We start from the raw sequence: 21834 nt of genomic DNA, 5'->3' as shown, positions 1-21834 counted from the left end.
ATGATCACTTAGCACTCCAGGGCATTATTTACAGCATTTTTATAAGCTCCCAAAATGCATTTTGTTTTGGTTTTACAAGGGAAAATGTTTTACAAGTAGGTTGCAACATGCTATCCCTGGGTTTGGGTGGGTTGTTTTTTGTGTTTGTTTTTTTAATTACTTGACAAGTGACAAAAGAGCTGTAGAGCTCCACCCCAGCAGCAGTAACAGCAGCAGTTGCTACAAGTGAAGCCTATACATGCATACAGTATCCACCAGGTTTGTGGTGTGGAGCCCTGCCAACTCAGCTAAAGGGAAAAAAACACCCTGAGGAAGACCCAGAGCCTTCCTCCAGAAAATCCCTGCCCACGACCACCAGAAGACAGATGGATGGAAACTTATGTTAGTGGCTGATTTGAATAACCAACGCTTCTTGAATGCTTATGCGTGTTATTGTAATACATACGTATGATTTTGCGTGATAAATAGCTGTCTGCAATTAGCAGGAGGAGAGACCCCCCCTGTAATAAACCATCCCTGCTTTAGAACCTTTCACGGGCTGTAAAGTTGCTTTCCACAGGTCAGCAGGAGCAGTTCTTGGGACAGAAATCTTCACACAGAGGACTGCGAGGATGATGAGGGGGCTGGAACACCTGGTGTACGGGGAAAGGCTGAGAGACCCAGGGCTGGAGAAGACCGAGATCTTATTAATGGTTGTAAGTATCCCCAGAGTGGGTGTCAAGAAGAAGGGGACAGCCTCTTGTCGGTGGCGCTGTGAAGGGATGAGGGGATGTAAACCAGAACGTAGGAAAATTCACCCCAATCTGAGCAAAACCTTTTTCCACTGTGGGGCTGGAGGAGCCCTGGCCCAGGCTGCCCAGAGAGGTTGTGGAGTCTCCTTCTCTGGAGACTTTCCAAACCCACGTGGATGCGTACCCGTGTCTCCTGCCCTGGGTGACGCTGCTCTACCAGGGGGGTTGGACTGGGTGACCTCCAGAGGTCCCTTCCAACCCGTGAGCTTCTGTGATTCCACACCCACACCATCCGCCGCCTCACCGGGACAGCACCCGCCCCGTTACCGTCCCGCCCCGGCTGGGCTGGGCATTGCAAAGCTGCCCGGAGAGAACGGTGGGCGCTGAGCATGGCGCAGAACGCGAGGGGCAGCCCCGCCGTGGCTGCCATCCGGCTCCACAACCCTCCACTCAACACCCTGAGGTAACGCTCGGGCTCCCGCCGCCGGCAGCCCCCGGCAGCCATTTCCCGGGCTGGGCCCCGAGTGCTGGCGCTCCCCTGGGGAGCGGGACGGGAGTTCGCTCATTTCCTTCCTTTCCTCCTCATTTCTAAGCCCCCCTTGCCTGTGTGAGGCCCCTCCGGGTCCCAGCCCGGTAAGATCCTGGCTGAGGGGCCTCTCCCAGCACGGCTTCGGCACCTGCACCTCTGCAAAACCTTTGGTACCTGCTGCTTAGTCCGCTCTTTATTGTAATTTCCAGTGAGGGGGTTTGTTTGTTGCTTTGGTTTTTCAGGAGAGATATCAAGCTATCAGTCTGTCCTTCCTCTCAGCTTCCCTGCATGCTCTTTAAAAACCCTTTCATGCTTCTCCTCACTTTCTGGTCTTTAAGCATCAAGATGATGCTTTCAGCCACCCACTGCGGTTCAGCCTCTCCACCCTGGAGCTCCAGCAGAGCTCATGAGTGAAACCCCAACTTTTTCTCATAGATTTGCCCCTGCTGTTGTTGCCTGCTGGGCCTGTTGTTGCCCCGGAGCCAGCACAGGGCAAAGGGCACTGTAGGGACCAGACGTGGATCAACCTGGGCTGGCACCCAGGGTAAACCACAGCCTGGGCTGGCCAAAGCAGGGGTGGTTCATCTGCCTTTGAAAATGAGTAAGGGGTTGACTTCTAAATACTCATCTTGGTCAAGAAAGACCCCAGGACAATCTCCCCCTCAGTTCCAGGGCAGGGGACTGCTTGAGAGAGTCCATGGCAGAGCCTCCAAGATGATGGAGTAGAACATCTTCCTTGTGAGGAAAGGATGAGGGAGCTGGGGTTCTGCAGCTTGGAGGAGAGGGGCAATTTCATTAATGTTTATAAATATGTAAAGGGAGAGAGCCAGGAGGGTTGTGCCAGGCTCCTCTCAATTATGCCCGGTGATAGGACAGGAGGCAACAGATACACACTTGAGCATAGGAGGTTCCATATAAACATGAGAATAAATTTTCTCACTGTGAGAGTGACAGAATCCTGGCCAGGGCTGCCCAGAGAGGTTGCGGAGTCTCCTACTTTGGAGACATTCACAACCCACCTGGACATGTTCCTGCATGACCTCCTGTAGGTGACTCAGCTCTGGCAGGGGGGGGTTGGACTCCAGGATCTTTTGAGGTCCCTTCTGTGAAATGCAAGCCCGTGAAAAAACAAAGGCAAACACCAGCCTGTAGGAAACCCTGGAATTTGTGTTTCTCATGTGTTTTTAAAAGGATGTACCTGCTTTTTGGCTTCACAGAATTTGTTATAAGGTGTGTATTTTAGTTTCTTTAGTTCTGAGTACCACACGGGCTTTTTAAGCAGCTGTAGTCAAAAGAGCTGTCCTGTAACAGTGACCATAGTGTCTATTGACAGTCAAAAATAATCCACTGCAGTTATGCTGAACTTGTAAGGAAAAAGGTTTGTTAACAAGAAGCTGAAAGAGTCAAGGAGGAGCATGAGTAGGAACTAAAATTTTGTAGCAAAATACATTGTTCTGCATTAAGTGTGGATGCTCACTCTTTCTTTGCAACAAGGTTAAAAGTGAAGTAAAATAATTTTCATGGCCCCAGATAATTATAGGGAAACAAACTCAGAGTGACTTGAGATTAGATGAACTGGAAATATGGGAGCAAGACATGCCTTGGACCTTCTGTGCCCCAGACCAGCTTGGGCAAATGAAAACTTCCAGGCTGCGCCCACAGTAAACTTTCCATTCTTATCACAAGAAGTACAAAATACAGAAAGTGAAGATATGTGTCTAAGGAGCCTTAACTTTTCTCCTTGAGACAGTTTTGGGTTTTTTTTTTTTATCAAATCCTTGATAAAACAGGATGAAACACCAGTTTGTTTGGGTTGGTTTGTCAGGCAGCCTGGCTCTCTGTATCAGCTCCTTGTGCAATAGCATGAGGGGCCCTGCTGGCACAAGGGACAGGGTAGAAGCACGTTACAAAAACTGTTTTAGAAGGAATAAATAATTATCTCATACTTGTCACCAGGTAGTTTTTAGCTGAGACCTGGCTGCTCCCTCTCTCCAAATGATGAGTGCTCAATTACACTAAACTATTTTCCTGAAAATCTGAATGTTTAATTCATAAAATGTGTTTTGAAAAGAACATTTCCCTGTGCTGCTTGCTTTGGAATTAAGCAATGTCATAGATGGAAATTCTCCAGAAAGTGAATGATAGGTCAGCAGTGGTGAGCTTGGTGGGTTGTGGTGCTTCCCTTTGAAGCAAGAGGGAGACCAACAAAAGGATTCACCCCGAGAGGCTGTGGCAGATGGCAGATAAGGGGAGAGACCTGCTTGGACTTACTGCTCTTTTTCACTGGGACACTGTATTCATCCACAGAGCTCTTGGAAGGGTGATATAACTGATATAACTGATTGTTACTCACAGAATCTCTCATTTATTTCAGTCTGGCAGTTCTCCAGGCATTAGAGGATGGGCTGAAGAGAGCAGATGCAGATCCTTCAGTGAAAGCCATTGTGTTTTATGGCGAAAATGGGAAATTCAGTGCAGGTAAGAAAGACAATTTTCATCAAAAGCAGCCTGAGAAAACCAGGAAACACTCTCCACCCACCATGTCTGAAGAGTCTCTGCCTCAAAACACTGCTGGTAACAGTTGGGATTTGGCTGGAAATGGCCACAGGACAGTCAGCTTTTGCTGTTCTTCTGTGCCACAATGGACATGGGCCACATGACAAGGTGGCCTCTCCAGGCCAGGAACAAGCTGACATCTTCATGCTGGAATGAAGGACAGCTGCTCATCTCCCTAATGCACTGGTGCCTCCTTATTCTCCATAGCTTTCTTTGGATAAAATCTCTGGACCACCAACTGGTCCAGCGCACGGACCTTACCTGGGGTGAGGCAGTTGTGAGTAAAGATCTTCTCCAGTCCTGGGAAGAATCTGTTGTTTAATTAAAAAGGAAATTTCTGTAGTATTTGCGTGATCATTATACTATGTTACTATTATACAGTTACTCTGTATCTGTTCACTCAGCATTTCCCTGAAATAGGTTCACAGGGCCAAAAGGGTTGGATTCCTGTTAACCCCTCTCCTGCCAGCAGTATGCCCTGCAAGGACCTGATCATCCATGAGGAGCTATGTTCAATGGCACAGGGGGAGGGATGGTTCCAGTCGCTGCCTTCCTCACTAATTCCTCTTCGTCTCCTTGTCCCAACTCAGGAGCTGACATCCGAGGCTTTTCTTCTACAAAGAGGAATGGCATTGCCTTGGGCCCCATCGTGTCTCTCATTGAGAGGAGCCAGAAGCCTGTGGTGGCTGCCATTGAAGGTTTTGCCTTGGGAGGAGGCCTGGAGCTGGCACTTGGCTGTCACTATCGGGTTGCACACGTGAAGGTAGCTGTCAAGGTTTAACACTGGCCCAGCAATTAAACCGAATAACAGATGCTTTCTATTAATCCCCCTCCCCTACAATGGAGAGACAATAAAGGAGAGAGACTTATGGGTTGTGAACTAAACTACACAACTTTAATGAAACAGTAATGATAAATAGGGAAAATGACTCAATCTATACATATATACAGGAAAATTGATCCCACGTTCTTCCCCCCTTTCCTCCAGTAACTCTCACATCACCACAGAGGCTGCAGGGCAGCCCTGGGAAAGTCCAGGCTGGAATTCTGGAGTCAGCAGCAGTTGGGAGCTGGAGGCAGAAACACACAGATTCAGGATGGAATGGATCAGGACTACAGGCAGAGGAATGGATGGAATCCTCCCAGGATGCCAAAGCAAAGCACAGGAAAAGAAGGGGAAGCAGGAAGGGCAGGAAGGGGTTTGAGCCTTGTGATCCCTCAAATTTATACGGAGTATGAGGTGTATGGGATGGAATACTCTGTTTTGTCAATTCTGGCATCTATCTTGTCCGATCCTCCCCAAAGAAGGGGTTCAGGTGGGACCTCTTTACTCCTTCTGGAGGGTAAAATGTTCCTCAGAACTGAGCAGTGTCTTTGGCTCTGCACACCAGTCTCTAGCAGTAACTATAAACATTGAGTGTTATCAGTTCCAGTAGCAGACACTGTCTGAGAAAATTGCTGTTAATTTCAGCAAGTGCAACTACTTACAAGAGACTGAGCTGAAAGCAAAAGTACAAGACAGAAAATCCCCTTTATCCTAGCCCGAACCAGGACAGTAACACATGCTGAAAACTGGAGAGGCATCTGGGTACAGCCATGGGCAGGGTGGGGGGCTGCCTCTGGAGAGCAGGAGGACAGGGTGCCTTTTCTGGGGTCATCTGCTCAGAGGAAGGGAGCTTTATAGCTACAGGAATTTTAGCCTACAACACTACCTTTACATGCTTTCATAAGCTTTATCATATGATTATTTTCAAGTCATTTCTCAGTATAAAACTAATTTGTAGCTAGTAGAATAAGATGGCTGCACAGAAGCTGCACTAAAAAGTTAATTTGCCCGAAGTCTCAGTAGTCATTATCTATATTCTGATGGAAATGGCTGCATCTCACTGGCTCATGCAGCACTACCTTTTATTTCCTCACCCCCTCTTCCCCCCAGCCCTGTGAATTTTGCATTTCTTTCTAGAAGTGGCCTAGTTTAAATAGGTAGAAGAAACTCAGCTAACACAGGGCATTTAATGGTTTGATTCCCTCTGAGCTTTGAGTCCTTAAGGAGCCCTCTGAACTAAAAACAGGTTTAAGAGTCTTTTAAGGAGCAATCTGTCTTTTTTCTTACAATCATAGAATCATTCAGGTTGGAAAAATCTACAATCTTCAACCATCAACTCAACACCACCATGCCCACTAAGCCATGTCCCAAAGTGCCACATCTACACATTTGGGTTAAAAAAAAAACCACCTCCAAGGACTGCGACTTCCTCACTTTCCTGGGCAGCCTGTTCCAATACCTGACCACTGTTTCAGCAAGTTGTTCCTAATATCCAGTCTCCTGGCACAACTTGAAGTAAATTTCCTCTCATCATAGTGATTTGGGAGAAGAGGCCAACACCTACTTCACTCCAACCTCCTTTCAGGGAGTTGTAGAAAGTGGTGAGGTCTCCCCTCAGCCTCCTCTTCTCCAGGCTGAACACCCCCAGTTCCCTCAGCAGTTTCTCATAAGACTTATGCTCCAGACCCTTCCCCAGTACCATTGCTCTTCTCTGGATTTGCTCCAGCAACTCAATGTCCTGCTGTCTTTGAGGGGCCCAAAATCCCCTACTTCAAGATTCAGAGGTGCTGATCCACTTTTTTCCAGGTTTCCCTGTGGAGGCTCTTCACTGATAGGGCCATCTCCTCTCTTTTGCAGTGGGAACCACAGTTTCGCCATGACTGTGGGTTCCTGTAACAGTATACATCATACACAGTGTGCATCACCCTTTAAGTGCCCTTTTTAGGGCACTTAAGGTGGGTGCCCTAAGTGGTGCTCTTCCCAAAGCGATTTGGAGTCAATCTAAATGTGCAAACTATTAAAAACAAAAGAAACAAAACAAACAAACAAACAAACAAAATGTACAAAAAACCAACAAGGCAACAAAATCTAGATGGCTTAAGAGAAAACCTCTGCTGCCCCTGTCTTCTCTGCTATATCCTTACTAAACGTCAAGTGCACAGAGAACCATTTGAAGGAAACACATATGAAGGAAGATCAGGGAAGAGCTCAGTATGTGAGTGGTACCAATTTTCCTTTACTAAACTTCCATGAATTAGTGTAGTGAAGGGCCAGTTAGGTCATACAGAGTGTCCTCCAGCATTTGGTAACAACAACTGTTGTTTGGTAGTAACAACCTGGTCTACAGGTGTCAGTCTGGGGGATGCTGGTGGCCCTCTCCTCCTGTCCTGTGCCAGCACATGTGCACTCCTCCAAAGGTGATGTTTTTCCTGTGTATTTGTACACAGGCTCTTGAAATGGCTGTATGGGCTTTTGTCTGAAGTGTCTTGCCTGGCAGGTCTGTTTGTCTTTCCTCTAAATTCTGCTCAGTTTGTAATTATCACTCTAATTAGATTTGTTGTTGAATCTGGCTTCATTTTAGGCACGGCTGGGCTTACCAGAGGTCATCCTTGGGTTACTTCCAGGTGCTGAAGGCACTCAGAGACTGCCCAGACTGATTGGGGTGCCAGCTGCTCTGGATCTGATCACTACAGGTAAAGTATTGTGCCTTGCCCTGTCTAGAAGAGTACAGCACTAAGTCACACCACCAGCTTAGTGATTAATTAACTGTGTAGGGTTGAAATTCAGCTTGCTTCCACTGTTGGTGGAACAACCAACTTGTTTCACTGTTGGTTGCAACAGCTTGCAACCACTGTTGGTTGGTGTTCCACAGCTGCTTCCCAGCACATAATTAGTAATGCTGATGATGAGCATCTCTCATATTTGAAGCCAGCTACTCACAGGTCATTTGATCAGGTGTAAAAGAATGAAATTTCCTACCATGCCCCACTGCAGACACCTTTTTTTATCTTTTTGTCACAGGAAGACACATTTCAGCAACTGAAGCACTGAAGCTGGGCCTGGTTGATGGAGTTGTGGAACAAGACACAGTTGAGGCAGCAATTCGCTTGGCAAATGAAGTGATTGGTGAGGAAAGAACTCCAGCAATGCCAAGAAATAATGGTGATGTTTCAGGGCTGGAGAGAGTCAGAACAAAGCCCACCAGTTTGCCCCAATTTCTGTGCTCCATTCGTTGGGTTTGGGCATCCATAAAAGATAGGATTCATTGCAGTATTTGTTTTCTGTTGTCTGAAATGAAGAATTCAGATGCTGGGGAACAGTAGAAATTCAGAGGATTCAGAGAGCAGATAGATATCAAATCCTCCTGCTCCTTAATTGCATATCCAAACTCACAGGATCCTCTGGGCTGATGCACTCAATGGATTTTGGGGAGTATGTGCTCTTGCCATACAGAGTTTCAGATGACAGCTGGTATCCTATGTGTTGGTGGCACTATCAATAATGGCTGATCAAAAATAACTTTCTGGTGGAGAGGGCTGGCACATCCTTAGCCCAGCTTAATGATCCATGAGTCCAGAAATTATGCTGTCTCCAGTGCTTTAGCTGCTATATAAGGAACTGGCCTGTGGATACAGGGGAGAGATTGCCCCCCTCCCCAGATGTAGTAACTGCAAAATCAAATTCACTGAAGGTAACACAGGAAGAACATCATTCCTTGTGCAGCATGAGGTTTTCCTCCAAGGTGATACGCAAGATATTATTCCCACTACTAATCTTTTTGTACCTGTAGAAACAGACTGTTGACTTCCATCAGGATTTCATCTGGTGTTCTGTCACAGATGCATGCAAGGAACCAAAAAAGACCCTTTTTGCTTTCATTACGTGGCCTTTACAGACAATGCTTTTCCATTCTATACAGTTGATAGAGTTACCTGTATGGCAGGTATGTTGGGAAGCCAACTTCATCCATACATTTTCACAGCTTATTCCTAATGAAGAAAAACTTCAAAAAGAGTTCTGAAACAGTGCCTTGAAAAAATGGTTGTAGGAATACTCAGAGACCATTCTTAATTCCAAGTTACATTTTTCTTCGGAAAGCAGTAATTATCTAAGGCAGATAGGAAGTGAGCATCTGTTCTTGGCCTTCTTCAGGCAAAAAAAAAATAAAAAATCTTCACCCTTGAAGGCACAGTTCTTGCCTGTTAGAAGGAACAGACAAGAGCTAAGACCTTGGAGACAAGGTGAATGTTCTTTTCTTTGAATGTGCTGGAAAGTCATTGCACGAATGCAAAGCTGCATTACAAAATTTGTCCACATGATGGCGTCCCAAAATTGAAAATTTTCTGTCCCTGCTCGCGCAGTAGCTTGCAGCTCATTCTGTCCATCTCTTCCCGGCCTGCTCGGAGCATTTCTTGGAAGGAGGAGAAAATGGCTGCTGATCCTCTGTGGAACAGATTCCTTAGAAGCTTTCTCTTCGTAGATTACCATCCCCTGCTTTCTGACCACATCTGCTGGTTGACCTTGACTGTCTCCTCAGAGCACTGAAGTACCACCAAAGAGCCAAGAAAAATGAGTTTGCTTTAGCCTAGCTCAAGTCCCACAGGTATTAAGCTCTACATGGAAAGATGATCAGGAGTTTCTGACTGTAAGCTGCTAAGAATAACTGAGGAGGGAGCATGTGTTTCTTCCGAGTCTCATAAAACCCCAAAGAGGAACAGATACTTGCATGCTGGAAATGAAGAGTGTTGGAGAAAGGCTTTGGATTACAGTTGCAAGGGCCCTGGGTGCATCATCACCGCTAGGAAGATGCACAGTCCAAAGGTATTTTAATCTTTCTCCAGGGCTCTTGATTCTGGCTACACCTTTTAGGCAGAAGGTACAGCAATGTGCTACTTTGACACAAGCTGGACTGGCCTTCTGTAGGCCTGAGGAGCAGGGGTCCAGTTTCAGCTTTGTGTCCCAGAAATTGACAAGCAGTTCAGTGCAGTAGGAAGGCCACTGGGCTAGCCCTGCCTCCTGACTGTGGAGTCCTGTAATATCCTGAGGGTCCTCTGGGATCATTTGGGTTTTGTTGTTGCTTTTGCCGATAGAAATTTTAGAGACCTGATCTGTCCTTTGTGCCACCTAGACTACACACCCTGGTAAAACAAAGTAGGTATCTGTATATGGGTGACACTTTTCCCTGCAGCACTGATGTCTGATACTGCTCATTATGTTCTGCTGCTTGGATTTCAGAAATCAAGCTGCAAGTGTCCCACACTGATTTCTTCTTTCCAGGTTTGGATTTAAATCGTATTTTCCTGCTCATAAGGATGCCCCTGATTCTTATTAACATTGCAGAAGCAAAGACACTGCGTGGAGATGCTGTAGAAACACTTCACAAAATCTATTTAGCTTATAGCTAAATAATAGTTTTATTACAGGACCCTGAGGAGAGCTACTTTTCTTTTTTACTCTGAGGAACTGCCTCATGTCCCCCCATTAGTGCTTACAGGTACTATTTTCTATCTGGAAAACATTCTTAATGGCTCCCAGTAGTATTCTTCTGACATCTCTGATGTGGAAAAGCCTCATCAAGTCCCTTGTTCTGCAGAGTCTTAAGTGGCCCTACAGCCACCAGATCTGCTTTCTGCAAACCTGAGGTTTCCACTAGTGATTAAGTGAAACCCACTGTTTCAGTCTTAAATTAAGGACCATGGATAAAGAGCATTTCTGAGTTAAAAGCATGCATTTAGGGGAGAAACAAAGGATTCCAAAATTAAGGAACATTATCCTGACTAAATCCTCCATTTCTGGCAGACACAAACTATATTCACTGTCAGTGTGAAAACATTGTTTTTATGAACCCTGATTACATGAGAAGCTACTCACACAGCCAGCATTCATCCCTGTCCTCTAAAGGGCTCAGCTAAAAAGCACTGAAGACATTTAGTTCAAGAAATTAGTATCTTAGCTCATCCTGGAAATTCATGTTTCTGTTACTCTTAAACATTGGTCTTGGAGGAAGAGCTGGAGTCAGGACATGTTCTGTGGGCAACCACGACTGCATTACTGCAGTCATTACTGCAGCTGACATTACTGCTGCTCTTCAGCATCCTGGGTGCAAATCTCTTGCTGCCAAGGCTTCTGCTGATGCACCAGCACCTTCCTAACTCAGAGAGCAGGAAGAAAATGGGAGCTGTATGCAATATGATACCTTGAAAGGAGGCATGTTCCGGGGGCTAAGTTTGCAACAAAAGGGAGGGAAGTAAAACCCTACACCACGGTGTTTATCAGCTTAAGACCCCTCCAGTAGCATGGTCCACTTGCCATCCTGCACTGGTGATGGTCCTGGGTGCTTCTAGGAGAAGCACTGCAGCAGTCATTGCAGCTGCACAGTTAATGATCTGGATGTGGCTATGATGGCAACAGGGTCTTTATGAAAATGTTGGAATATTAGGGGCTGCATCCTGAATTTCTGATCTTGTTCCTCCATGGGCTTTACTGAGGCAAGCTGCCATTAAGAGTACAGGAAGAGCCTGAGTATGGACAGATCAGGGGTCTTGCAGCAGGCACCAAGGTTTGTACTTCTGAAGAGGATGGAGAAGATTTCGGCATCTGAAATGTAACCAACTTCTCTCAATTAAAATCCTGTCTGGGTGTCACCATAGCAACCTCTGTCTGTAATGAGCCTCAGGTGTTTGTGTGGCTGCTTGATTCACCCCTTGCTGACAGAGAAGCATGAACCCTCCCTTGTTATTCATTTGCTCCCCAACTCATGCTGTGTGAGCTGTCCTCTTGGTTAGTCCCAAACTAAATGGAGGAACTCCTGCTGTCAGGGAAGAACTGAAGTCAGGGTATAGTTCTTAGTCTCTCTTATAAATGCCCAGGTCAGGACCCAGGCTGGAATGTATCTGGCTGGCAAAGTTGATTGGGCACTGAGTATTAAACAATACTGGAGGAATAGTGTAGTACTGCAGCTTATAGAAAGAGCCTCATGAATGTGGCAGCTGGGACTGGGGGGTAAGAGAACTGGAGAAGTCAGGGCACTCTGCATAGCTGAGAAAAGGAAGGAAATAATTACTTCTTTGAAACTGAAACCTTGCTTTGTTTGAAGTCTAAGAAGGGACTTGGAAAATTGTAATTGTCAGAGCAAACAAGAAGCTGAAGAAAAATGTCACTTCAGTTTTAGACTCCAGTCACTGCCCTGCCAGCCCTAGTGCAATCAGCTTAGGAGGGAAGAGGCATATTGCATTCCCAGCCTATGTAGAAAGGGGTGAAAATCTGTGGTCTTCCATGTGTGGATGTTCTGTTCTGTAACTCCATTTTTCTACCCCTAGGCCAGCCACTGGGACCCCGCAGGCTCAGCCTGAAGCCAGTTCCAAAACTGCCCAACATGGAAGCGTTTCTCAGCCAGGCTCTCATGAAGGTGAAGAAACAGGCCCGTGGATTCCTGGCTCCAGAACTGTGCTTCCAGGCAGTCAAAACTGCCACAGAGCAGCCCTTTGCTGATGGAGTCAAGAAGGAGAGAGAGCTTTTCATGGTGCTGCTGACTTCAGGACAGGCCCAAGCTCTGCTGTATTCCTTCTTTGCAGAGAGAGCTGTGCAGAAGTGGACAACACCCACTGGAGCTTCATGGAAAAGTGCTTCCCCTCAGCCCATCCACAAAGCAGCTGTGATAGGTGAGGGAATGGAAAAGCTGTTGGGGTTGCTGAATGCACAGGTGGCAGCAGAGCTGAAGGGGGAGGTGGGATGAGTAGAACTGGGCAGTCACTGGTACCCATCACAGGCTGAGATACACCACACCTGGAGGTGACATGCAAGGAGGGAAGTTGTCACTGCATTATTAAGCTCAAAGAAGGTCAGATGGCAAGGCTCTAGATTCTTCCCTGATGCCACCTCTTTCTGGAAAAGAGTAACTTCCTCTCACCTCAGAGTCAGCTTCAGAATCAGGAGCAGTCAGTTCCCTTTTAAACAATGCTACATCGAGTCCTACCCTTGCTCCATGTTTTTAGCAGGTTTGCATGAAATTCTCCTCCTCCTCCTGGTCTAGTTCTGTACTGCAAGTGTATGTGCACAGAGTCACTCAGGGATATATTAACACAAAAATGTTTTGACAGCTGTATTTTAAGAAGATTTCATCTCACTGGGATCTACTCCTGCCATTTTGTAGCCCAGCAAGATGATGCCTTCATTAATTTTTTATAAGAGCAATTTAAATAAAACCTTTGATGCACTGCTGAGATTTTTAAAAAAAATAATTATCTTTCAGCTCTGCCTGTCGATAGTAGCACTCAAAAATGGTTAGACAAGTAATGGAGCACTTGGAAAAACATCCATTCAGTTCCAGGGAAAGCTCACCAGATCAACATGCTCTTCCCTGGGTACTTCTTAGGGCTCTGTGCACTCACTTTAAGCGCTCTGAAAGCTCATTTTAGGCCTCAGAAATACATTTCTGTGGAAGTTCCCTTCTCTTCATTAGCTGCTATGCCATATTTCCAATGAAAATGGGTTTTAAACACTGGCCTACAAGCCTTTTGAGGAGGATCTGTGGCTGTTGCAGCCTTCAGGTAAAGAGATGTGAATTATTGCCAGGTTGATTTGAAGGGCAGAGTACTTTGGACATGTGCAGGACTGACCTGTCAGGAATTGCAGCTTGTGCTTTGGCAGGAAGTAATTGTGTTGAAGTTGTGATGGAAAGATCAGATGCCTGGAATGGGCATTCTTTGCTACATACTGCTAAAACATGCCAGAATAAATCTGCTAAGTCCCTGTCACAATAGAAGTTTAGCCAGAAGGGCTGTTTAGATCTGATCTGCTTATTTTGGTGCTGAAACTGAGCTAGAGAGAATTCTAAAGACAAAAACAATATCTAGTAGAAAGTTTCTAGTAGAAACACAGCCTGTATCTCAGTTCCAAACTGAACTGGCAAGGCTTACTCTTCCATCCATTGCATTAAGTATTTGCATCTCATCTCCAGACAAGTTTCTGAACTCTGGTCTGAAGCTGTCCCAATCTCTACTCCCATATTTCAGTGGTTTTGTGTACAAACAATGCTCAAGTTAAGCCATACTTTTTGCAGAATAAACCAAGTGTTTTGATACTTTTCCTGGGCAACACAAGCTGTCACACTCTAGGTTTCTCCTAATTTTTCAACACTTCATAAAGTGTGCATAGCCAAACTGGATCCAGCTTTCTAGGAGCAATTACACCAAGACCAGGTTCCAAGATGGCTCTTCCTTACTTCTTCTTAGTATGCTCAAGGTATCAGCCAACTTGCATATCAGCCACACTCACCCCATCCTGTTAATTTTCTATTGACAAGGAGCAGCCAGGGCCCAGGGATGGGGAGCCAAACACCTCCCAAGAGAACAGAATCATGGAATCACAGAATTTTTGAGACTGGAAGGGACCTCTGAAGGTCATCTTGCCCAACCCCTCTGCCACCTAGTGTCACCTAGAATCAGGTCCCCAGGATCACATCCAGAGAGCTTTTGAATATTTCCAGTGATGAAGACTACAATCTTTTTGGACAATATGTGCCAGTGCTCAGTCACTCTGACAGTAAAGAAAAAGTGTTTCCTGATGTTCAAGCAGAACTTCCTGTATTTCGGTTTGTGCCCTTTGCCTCTGGTTCCATCACCAGGGGCCACCTAACAGAGTCTGTCTCCATCTTCTGTGCACCTTCCCCTCAGGTGTCTGGTGCACACTGATGAGATTCCCCTAAGCCTTTTCTGAGCTGGGGTTACAGCTCCCTCAGCCTTTCCTCATAGGAGAAACACTCCAGTCACTGACTCATCTTAGTGGCCCTTCACTGAGCTCACTCCAGTGACTTCATCTCCCTCATGCACTGGGGAGCCTAGAAATGGACACAGTAACCCAGGCATTGTCCCACCAGTAGAAGGGATCACCTCCCTTTCCCTGCCAGTGGGACTGGCAGGAATGCAGCCCCAGACACCATTAACCTTCCTCGCCACAAGGTCATATTGCTGCTCAAGGTCAACTTGGTGTCCACCAGAACCCCCCAGGTCCTTTTCTGCAGAGCTGCTTTCCAGACACTAGTGCAGAAGACCCTTCCTTCCCAGATGCAGGACTTAGCTCTTCCCTTGGTTGAACTTCATGAAGTACCAATCCAGCCCATTTCTCCCTCTGGATGGCAGCACAACCCACTGCTGCAGCAATTATTTACAGTACCTGAATAAGGCAAGCAGGGCAGACCCAAAGACTCTGGCCAGATCTTCAAGCAAAGTTCACATGTTGATGCTGTTCCAAGGTAAAGTTAGGAAGCCAGTCTGCAGACTGAGGTCTGGATCAACAGTGTCCACAGCCCCAGCAAGACGCAAGACACCAGACCTCCTCCAGCACAGCTCAGGAAAGAAATAAAAGCCCAGGTCTGATCTTAAATGGGTCTGAGAAGCCCATGGGCAATGGGTGTGGGTAGACACTCCAGCTGCAGCTTGTCAGGATCATTAAAGCTCCTCAGTGCTCACAGGGCCTTGACCCTTCCCCAGCTGTAAGGTGTTCTCTGAATCACTGCTTCTGTCACTACAGCCCCCATGGCCCACAGTTACAAGTCACCTGGTGTGTGCTGATTCCTCTCCTTATACTTCATCTGATGAGTGGCATCACCTCTTCTGGAAGTTATTGATCACCTCCTTTCAACTCTGAATCCCACACCACATTCAGTGTCACTGCTTTCCATCCCTTCTTTCTGCCACCCCACTTGTCACTGCTTTTTCTGCTTCCTGTGGAAGGTTTTCCTTCTATTTTGACTTGATATCAGGGAAATTGCAAGTTTGTTAGAGACAGGTGTAGAACACAATGCCAACAAAATATTTTTTTTTCTTTCAGGCTGCTGTAGCAAAAAGTCATTCTCCAGCCAGTACCATGCTGTTCAGTATTTCATAATTTCACATTCTTGATCTTAAGTACCTTCTTGCAGCACTGGAAATCAAAATCTTAGGGGTAATTTTTTGCATGTAAGTCCTGAGTCTACCTAGGTGATCCAGAGAGGATCACTGCAGAGAGGTGTTGCACTGCACTGCACTGTTGTTGGAACTTGTTTAAATGATGATATAATTTCAGCTCCTCTTTACAGTCAGAGCAAGATGCTGCATCTGTTTTAGATCCCAGCAAGGTGGGACCCCTCCTGCTCTTGGCTTAGCTGTCCTTGGCTGACTTCAACCACATGCAGTGTCACCTACTTGATTTGTTCCTGCTTGTGCTGAACTCTTAGCTGCCACCTCTTTACACTTTCTCTGGTTTCTCATCACACAGGAAAAAGACTTCATCTCTGTCCCTTCTTAAGCTCCCTGCTTGCCTTGAGTATCACATTATTTCTGCTTGAAACTGATACACTGACATAGTCAGACAGAGAAGCAGCTCCAGTCTGCAGCAGTCTTCCACCACCAAGTGCTCATTGTTGTTTTTAGCAGGGAAAGTGGAACAGTCTTTGCATAGTTTTAGCAATCTATAAAACAGTATTTCCATTGCCCAGCATTTGAAAGTCCAAATATTCATTACAGTTTGGAATATTTTCTACTGATCTGTATTTCTCCAGTGTGTCTGACAGTACATGAGTTGCTCTCCATGTATTTCAAGGTAATTTGTTTTGAACTTTGTTTTTAAGTTCCTTCAATCAGTTTTGCAGGATTGTCCATATTCTAAGTACCTCATGTGACAGATCAATTATTAACAGCCATTATTCACTCAGCTTGCCCAGCAAATGGATTTGTCATATCCCCGAAATGACATGGGTTCAAGTGCAGTTTTATTTAAATGTCAAATCTACATTTCACAACAAAAGACTAGAAGCAAGCTGGCTCAACACTAGTTTTTATCCCAAAGCAGATCTGATTTTTCTTTTAAAAGATGTGCCTTGGGCATGAAAGATGGCAACACAGCTCTGAAAACTATCCCCTGCGTGGAATTTAAGCATATAAAGTTTTTTTCTCCTAGTTTGGGGGAAATGAGAGCGGTATTGAGGAAAAAAACAGCACATACAGTAGAAATTCTGGAGTGGTTCCTGGCTGTGTTTCAGTTTGTGTGATGTGAGGTGAGCATGAGACATTTCCCTTTCTCTTTCTTCTACAGCCTTCTACACAGAAAAGGCTCAGTGATTCCCTACCACTTTTTCAACTCTAACATATTCTTCCCCAAGATCAATAGACTCTATAAAATTGAAAAGAGGAGTCCTCCAAACTGCTTCTTTCCCTGCCAGATAGCCAAATCTCTCCTTGGGTTTATAGCCCAATTTTAGAAATTATTTCCAGGGGAGTCATGCTGTGTGAGCTTGAATGTAACAAAACCCTTGGGGCTTTCATTACTCTCTCTGCCAGCTTCATTAAACATCATTTCATACAGGCCACTGAAGAGTTATGTAGTGAGTTGAGAAACAGCTTTTCTAGGTCAGAAACAAGCTTGGCAAGCTCATATCTTATCCATAAGCCTATTCCCATGGTCTAGAAAGTGAAGTACTACCAGTATGTATGCCTGTCTCTCATGGGATGGATAAAACCTAGATGGCAGAACCCATATTCCATGTGGATGAGAGCAAACAGGGGATTCAGTTCACTGCAGAACTTCCATTGAAAAGAAGGCTGGAAAACCTCTGCTCTTGGAAGAGGTTTGATTTAGGAAGAAGCAGCATGTTCACATTGTGAGAGGAGCTGCTAAAGGTTCAGTCCTGAGTCTGGAGCTGAGAGGAGCAGGAGCTGATAAGGCCCAGGATGTGGGTGTTATTGTCTTAGTAGAGCATGGAAATTCTGGGAAAGAAAAGAGACTCCAAGAGGGAATCACAAAAAACCCAGATGTAGAACTACAGACCCTTGATGTCTAAAGAGAGCCTTAAAGATGAGGCTTGGTGGCTATGCATGAGATGGGGAGCTACCCTCCCACACTGCCCGAGTCCGTGCAGCTCACCAGGGACAGGGTAAAGACTCCTCTAACAGTCCCTGCTACCACATCCAGGGCTCTAAGTCCTGTGTACAGTGGGAGGAGGAATTTGTGTCCAGGGTCTTTTCAGTCAGCAAACCATGGGCACTCGAACACCAGAACTGATTTATGTTATTCTAGTCTTATTTTAAAATTGGCTTTTCATAGTACTTGATTATGAAATAGCAAATCTAATTTCCTAGAAAGGAACTTCAGCATTTGCTTGGAAGTGTCCTGGTCTACAAGCAGGCTGCCACATAGTGATGTTTGTAAAATCTCTCTCCTTGTGGCTAAACAGAGGATGTTTCAAATGGCTTGTGTGTGCACAAGCTGAGGGTGGACAGAACTACACCATGGGTGGGTAGCTTGCAGGAAAAACATCCTACCTTGTTTGACTTTGGCTGTTGGAAGTTGTTTAAATGATGATATAATTTCAGCTCCTCTTTACAAAGCTGCTTTAGATAATTTTTTTAATCCTCTTGTTCCTATTTAGTTGTTCAGCTGAGTTTCGTTTGTAAGCCTAGATTTAAAAAATTATTTTTACAGAATTATAAGAAACCTGTACTTTTTCTAGTCATTGCTTTATTTAGGATATTAATAATCCTCCCGTTTATGTGCTTTGCACTTTTAATGCTGGTAAAATTGTGCTGGTCTTCTCTTACTAGTTTGTGTTAACATAGTCTAAAAAGCTTCCATCATGGGAGAGCAGGATAAATAGTGTGGGGTTTGTATCACAGGAAAATACAAGTTTGCAGCTTCATTTAATGTACAGGAAGGTTGAGCTGGTGGAAGGGTTCAAAAGGAGGGAAGGAATCAAGCCAGCAATCTCTACTCTAATGTTCCTGGGGGTGGTGGCACACTTATGGATACTAGGGATAAAAAAAATACAGCTGGAATGGATGCTCAGTTACAGGGATTCTGGGTGAGCACTGTGACTGCGTGGTTGGACAGGGAAAACTGTCTTCAAAAACCTTCAGAAGTTAGGGATGGCCTGTGTTGGAGGACTTGCAGAATTCCCAGTGGGCAGAGATGCCTGATATCAAGTGCAATCTGCAAACAAAAGGCTGCTGATGTTCCAGAGTGATTAAAAAGGACATAGATGATGTTGAAATCTGGATTAAGAACATCGGTAGTTCCATCCTAGACATTAGTTGCTTCCATACAAGACATTGGAGACAAAATTTAGAGAAGATCAGAGCCCAAAATCAGCTGAATTTTGTTTGCTTCAAAAATTACACAGTGAAGAGCCCAGGGAAAAGAGGAAGGGGACAAAGAGAAAGCTTGGAAGGAGGGAGAAACTAATTATCTGAGCTTTGCTGGTGTTAAAAAAAAAAATAAATCTGTGGATGTCTGCTTCCACTAATATGCTTCCATGCGTGCCCATAAAGGACCATCTCACAGGAACAGAGAGGCAGTGATATTCTCAGAGTGGAGCTTCCTTATGAAACTGCCTGCTGAATGATGTTAACAAGATTGAAGCTGAAACTCAGATCTCCTGTCTTTGATCCCCAGGTTCCAGCTCTTAAGTGATGCTGGTGTCCACAGATATAAAACTTAGAAGGGAGAAGACATGAATCACATGGTCTGCACACACTGGAGTGAATCCCACTGATATTTTGGAAGCTTGTCTTTATGCTACTGCTGTTCAGACACTGAGGCTCACTGAAGGGGGAAATTCACCTTCCTTTTTCCCAGTTGTCAGGGTTGTTTTTTTTCCTATCTGTGCACCACTCATTTTGCATAGGCTTCTGCTTTTTTATCCAGGAGATACAAAGGCAGTACTACTGCAAAGTGATTAATTGTAATGTTTTCTATTCAGTCTCTGATTCTGTCTCACTTTTGTCCCTAGGGCTGGGAACAATGGGCCGAGGCATTGTGACTTCTCTTGTTAAGGCCAACATACCTGTGGTAGCCCTCGAGCAGAATCTGGAGTCTCTGAACATGGGAAAAAAAGCTGTGATGCTCCTTTTGGAACACGAGGCCATGAAAATGGAGAGGGGCACCCAAACCCTGGATTTCCGTAACCCCGCACGTCTTCAGTTCACTGTGGACTTTGATGTGTTGAGGGATGTAGATCTAGTTATTGAGGCTGTGTTTGAGAACATGGCACTAAAGAAAGAGATATTCCACAAGCTCTCAGAAATCTGCAAGCCAGGGGCCTTTCTGTGTACAAACACATCAGCCCTGAACATTGATGAGATAGCTTCCGCCACCAGCCGCCCACAGCAGGTTATTGGCACACACTTCTTCTCCCCTGCTCATGTGATGAGGTTATTAGAAATAATCTATGGCCATCACACATCCCCCACAGCCATTGCCACTGCTATGCAGCTAGCCAAAGAGATGAAAAAAGTTGGAGTGGTGGTAGGGAATTGTTTTGGGTTTGTTGGGAACAGGATGATGTTTCCGTATGTTCAACAGGCAGTCTTCCTTTTAGAGGAAGGAAGCAGACCAGAAGCCGTAGATCAGGTTCTTGAAGATTTTGGGTTTAAGATAGGACCTTTCCAAATGTCTGATCTTGCTGGGCTGGATGTCAGCTGGAGGTCTCGGGAGGACCAGGGCCTTACTGGGGCCTCGCTACCTCCGGGAACACCCGCCCGCCAGCGGCACGGCCGTCGCTACAGCCCACTGCCAGATCTGCTGTGTGAGAATGGCAGGTTTGGGCAGAAAACTGGCAGGGGCTGGTATCAGTATGAGAAGGCTGGGGGCAGGATAGCCAAGGCAGATCCATGGATTCACAACTTCCTGGCCCAGTACAGAGACACCCACGGCATCAAGACCCGCTTTATAGACCAGGAGGAAATCCTGGAGCGGTGTTTGTTTTCCCTCATCAATGAAGGGTTTAACATCCTGGCTGAGGGAATAGCTTCTGGCCCAGAGCACCTGGATGTCATTTATATCTATGGCTACGGGTGGCCAAAGCACAGGGGAGGCCCCATGTTCTATGCTTCCACTGTTGGGCTCCCTCATATTCTGGCTAAACTGCAGAAATACTCCAAGGCCCACCCTGATGTCCCTGACCTACAGCCCAGCACCTTGCTGAAAAAGCTGGTGGCTCTGGGAAGCCCCCCCCTCAGAGAGTGGGTGTCCTACTTTGGCCAACAGAGAAACAAGCTGTGATCCTTCCACTGCCTAAGTGCTGGAGGCTGCCCTGGGGAAACAGGTGCTGTAATTGCATCCTCTTTTCCAACCAAACACAAAGGGCTACAAGTTCATAAGCAATGTCACTGACCTTCCTGGGCTTTTGCAGAGAATGACTTTGGCCAGTGATTCAGCTCAGTCTCCTTCTTGCTGCAGGTAACCACTGCCATCACTCACCTTTCCTCTTACCCCTGCTTTGCACACTGCTGTGTAAAGGCCCATCTCATTCTGCTCTGCCTTCAGATCCTCTGCACACCTCTTCACTCTGTCTTGGTGGAAGGGAGGGAGCAGCATCCAAAGCCTGCACAGCACATCCTGGTGGAAGACAAGATGATCACAATTCACCCGAGACCATCTGGATCTATTAGATCCTGCCTTAATTCTGGTTCTCATTTTTGTTCTGGTCTTACCTGTGCTACCCACCTCCACTGTGGTCCCTGGCTCACCCAAAGCCAGCCAGCTGGAGACTGCTCCCTTCCCGCATCTGGGGGAGAGGGAACACCTTCCAGGGGAAACATCAAATGAATCGGAGAGGGCAGGTTTGGGCAGAGAGCCAGGGACAGGTACTATCCCTCTTCCCTGCTGCAGGGATCATTCTAATAAATTACAGAAAAGCCACAAACACATCAACCTGACTGACCTGCCCTGTGGTGTTGGCTCATGACCAGACTTATGCATCCAGGCTCCATCCTCCAATATCATTATCCCCACTCAGCTTTGTCCAAGCAGAAACATCTTCTGGCATCTCTTAAACGTGGATCTGTGTTGCCATCACTCCTTCTATCTTGACTGCCAAGAGATACCAGGTCTTGGGGCTCAGCATGCTCTAACGGGCTCGACTGAAGCCTGGCCTGGCACTTACCAGGTTTTCAAATGGTCAGAGGCACACAGAGAAGGGCAGGAACATTGCTGCAAACAGGCAGGGAGGCAGCAGATCTCTAGCAGAGAATACAGAGACAGTGAGCCAAACTTGCTCCAGGATTGAGGTTTTGGGACAGTCTCCCATCTCTTGTGCCTAGTGAATGTATTTTCCAGTCCAGTGTGGGGAATAGGTTAGTCTAGGTTCCCTTTTCAGGAAGATTATAATTGAATGTATAACTTTTGCTTTTTATCTTAATAAAGGTGTTTGGATTATTTGA

The 21834-nt window shown here is 45.9% G+C and overlaps 1 protein-coding gene across 1 annotated transcript; it reads left to right on the top strand.

Moving 5' to 3' along the window:
* The first annotated feature begins 1027 nt into the window (after positions 1 to 1027).
* On the top strand, positions 1028 to 21834 carry EHHADH (enoyl-CoA hydratase and 3-hydroxyacyl CoA dehydrogenase). Its single transcript, XM_030456225.1, has 7 exons — positions 1028 to 1194; positions 3635 to 3738; positions 4407 to 4579; positions 7224 to 7335; positions 7664 to 7768; positions 11962 to 12303; positions 19404 to 21834. The coding sequence occupies exons 1-7, from the start codon at positions 1121 to 1123 to the stop codon at positions 20672 to 20674; spliced, it is 2181 nt and encodes a 726-aa protein (XP_030312085.1). The 5' UTR covers positions 1028 to 1120; the 3' UTR covers positions 20675 to 21834.

Source organism: Calypte anna, chromosome 9 (assembly GCF_003957555.1).
Source record: "Calypte anna isolate BGI_N300 chromosome 9, bCalAnn1_v1.p, whole genome shotgun sequence".
Lineage (NCBI taxonomy): Eukaryota > Metazoa > Chordata > Aves > Apodiformes > Trochilidae > Calypte > Calypte anna.
The sequence above is the reverse complement of the archived record's forward strand: the minus strand, read 5'-3'. Positions and strand labels throughout refer to the sequence as shown.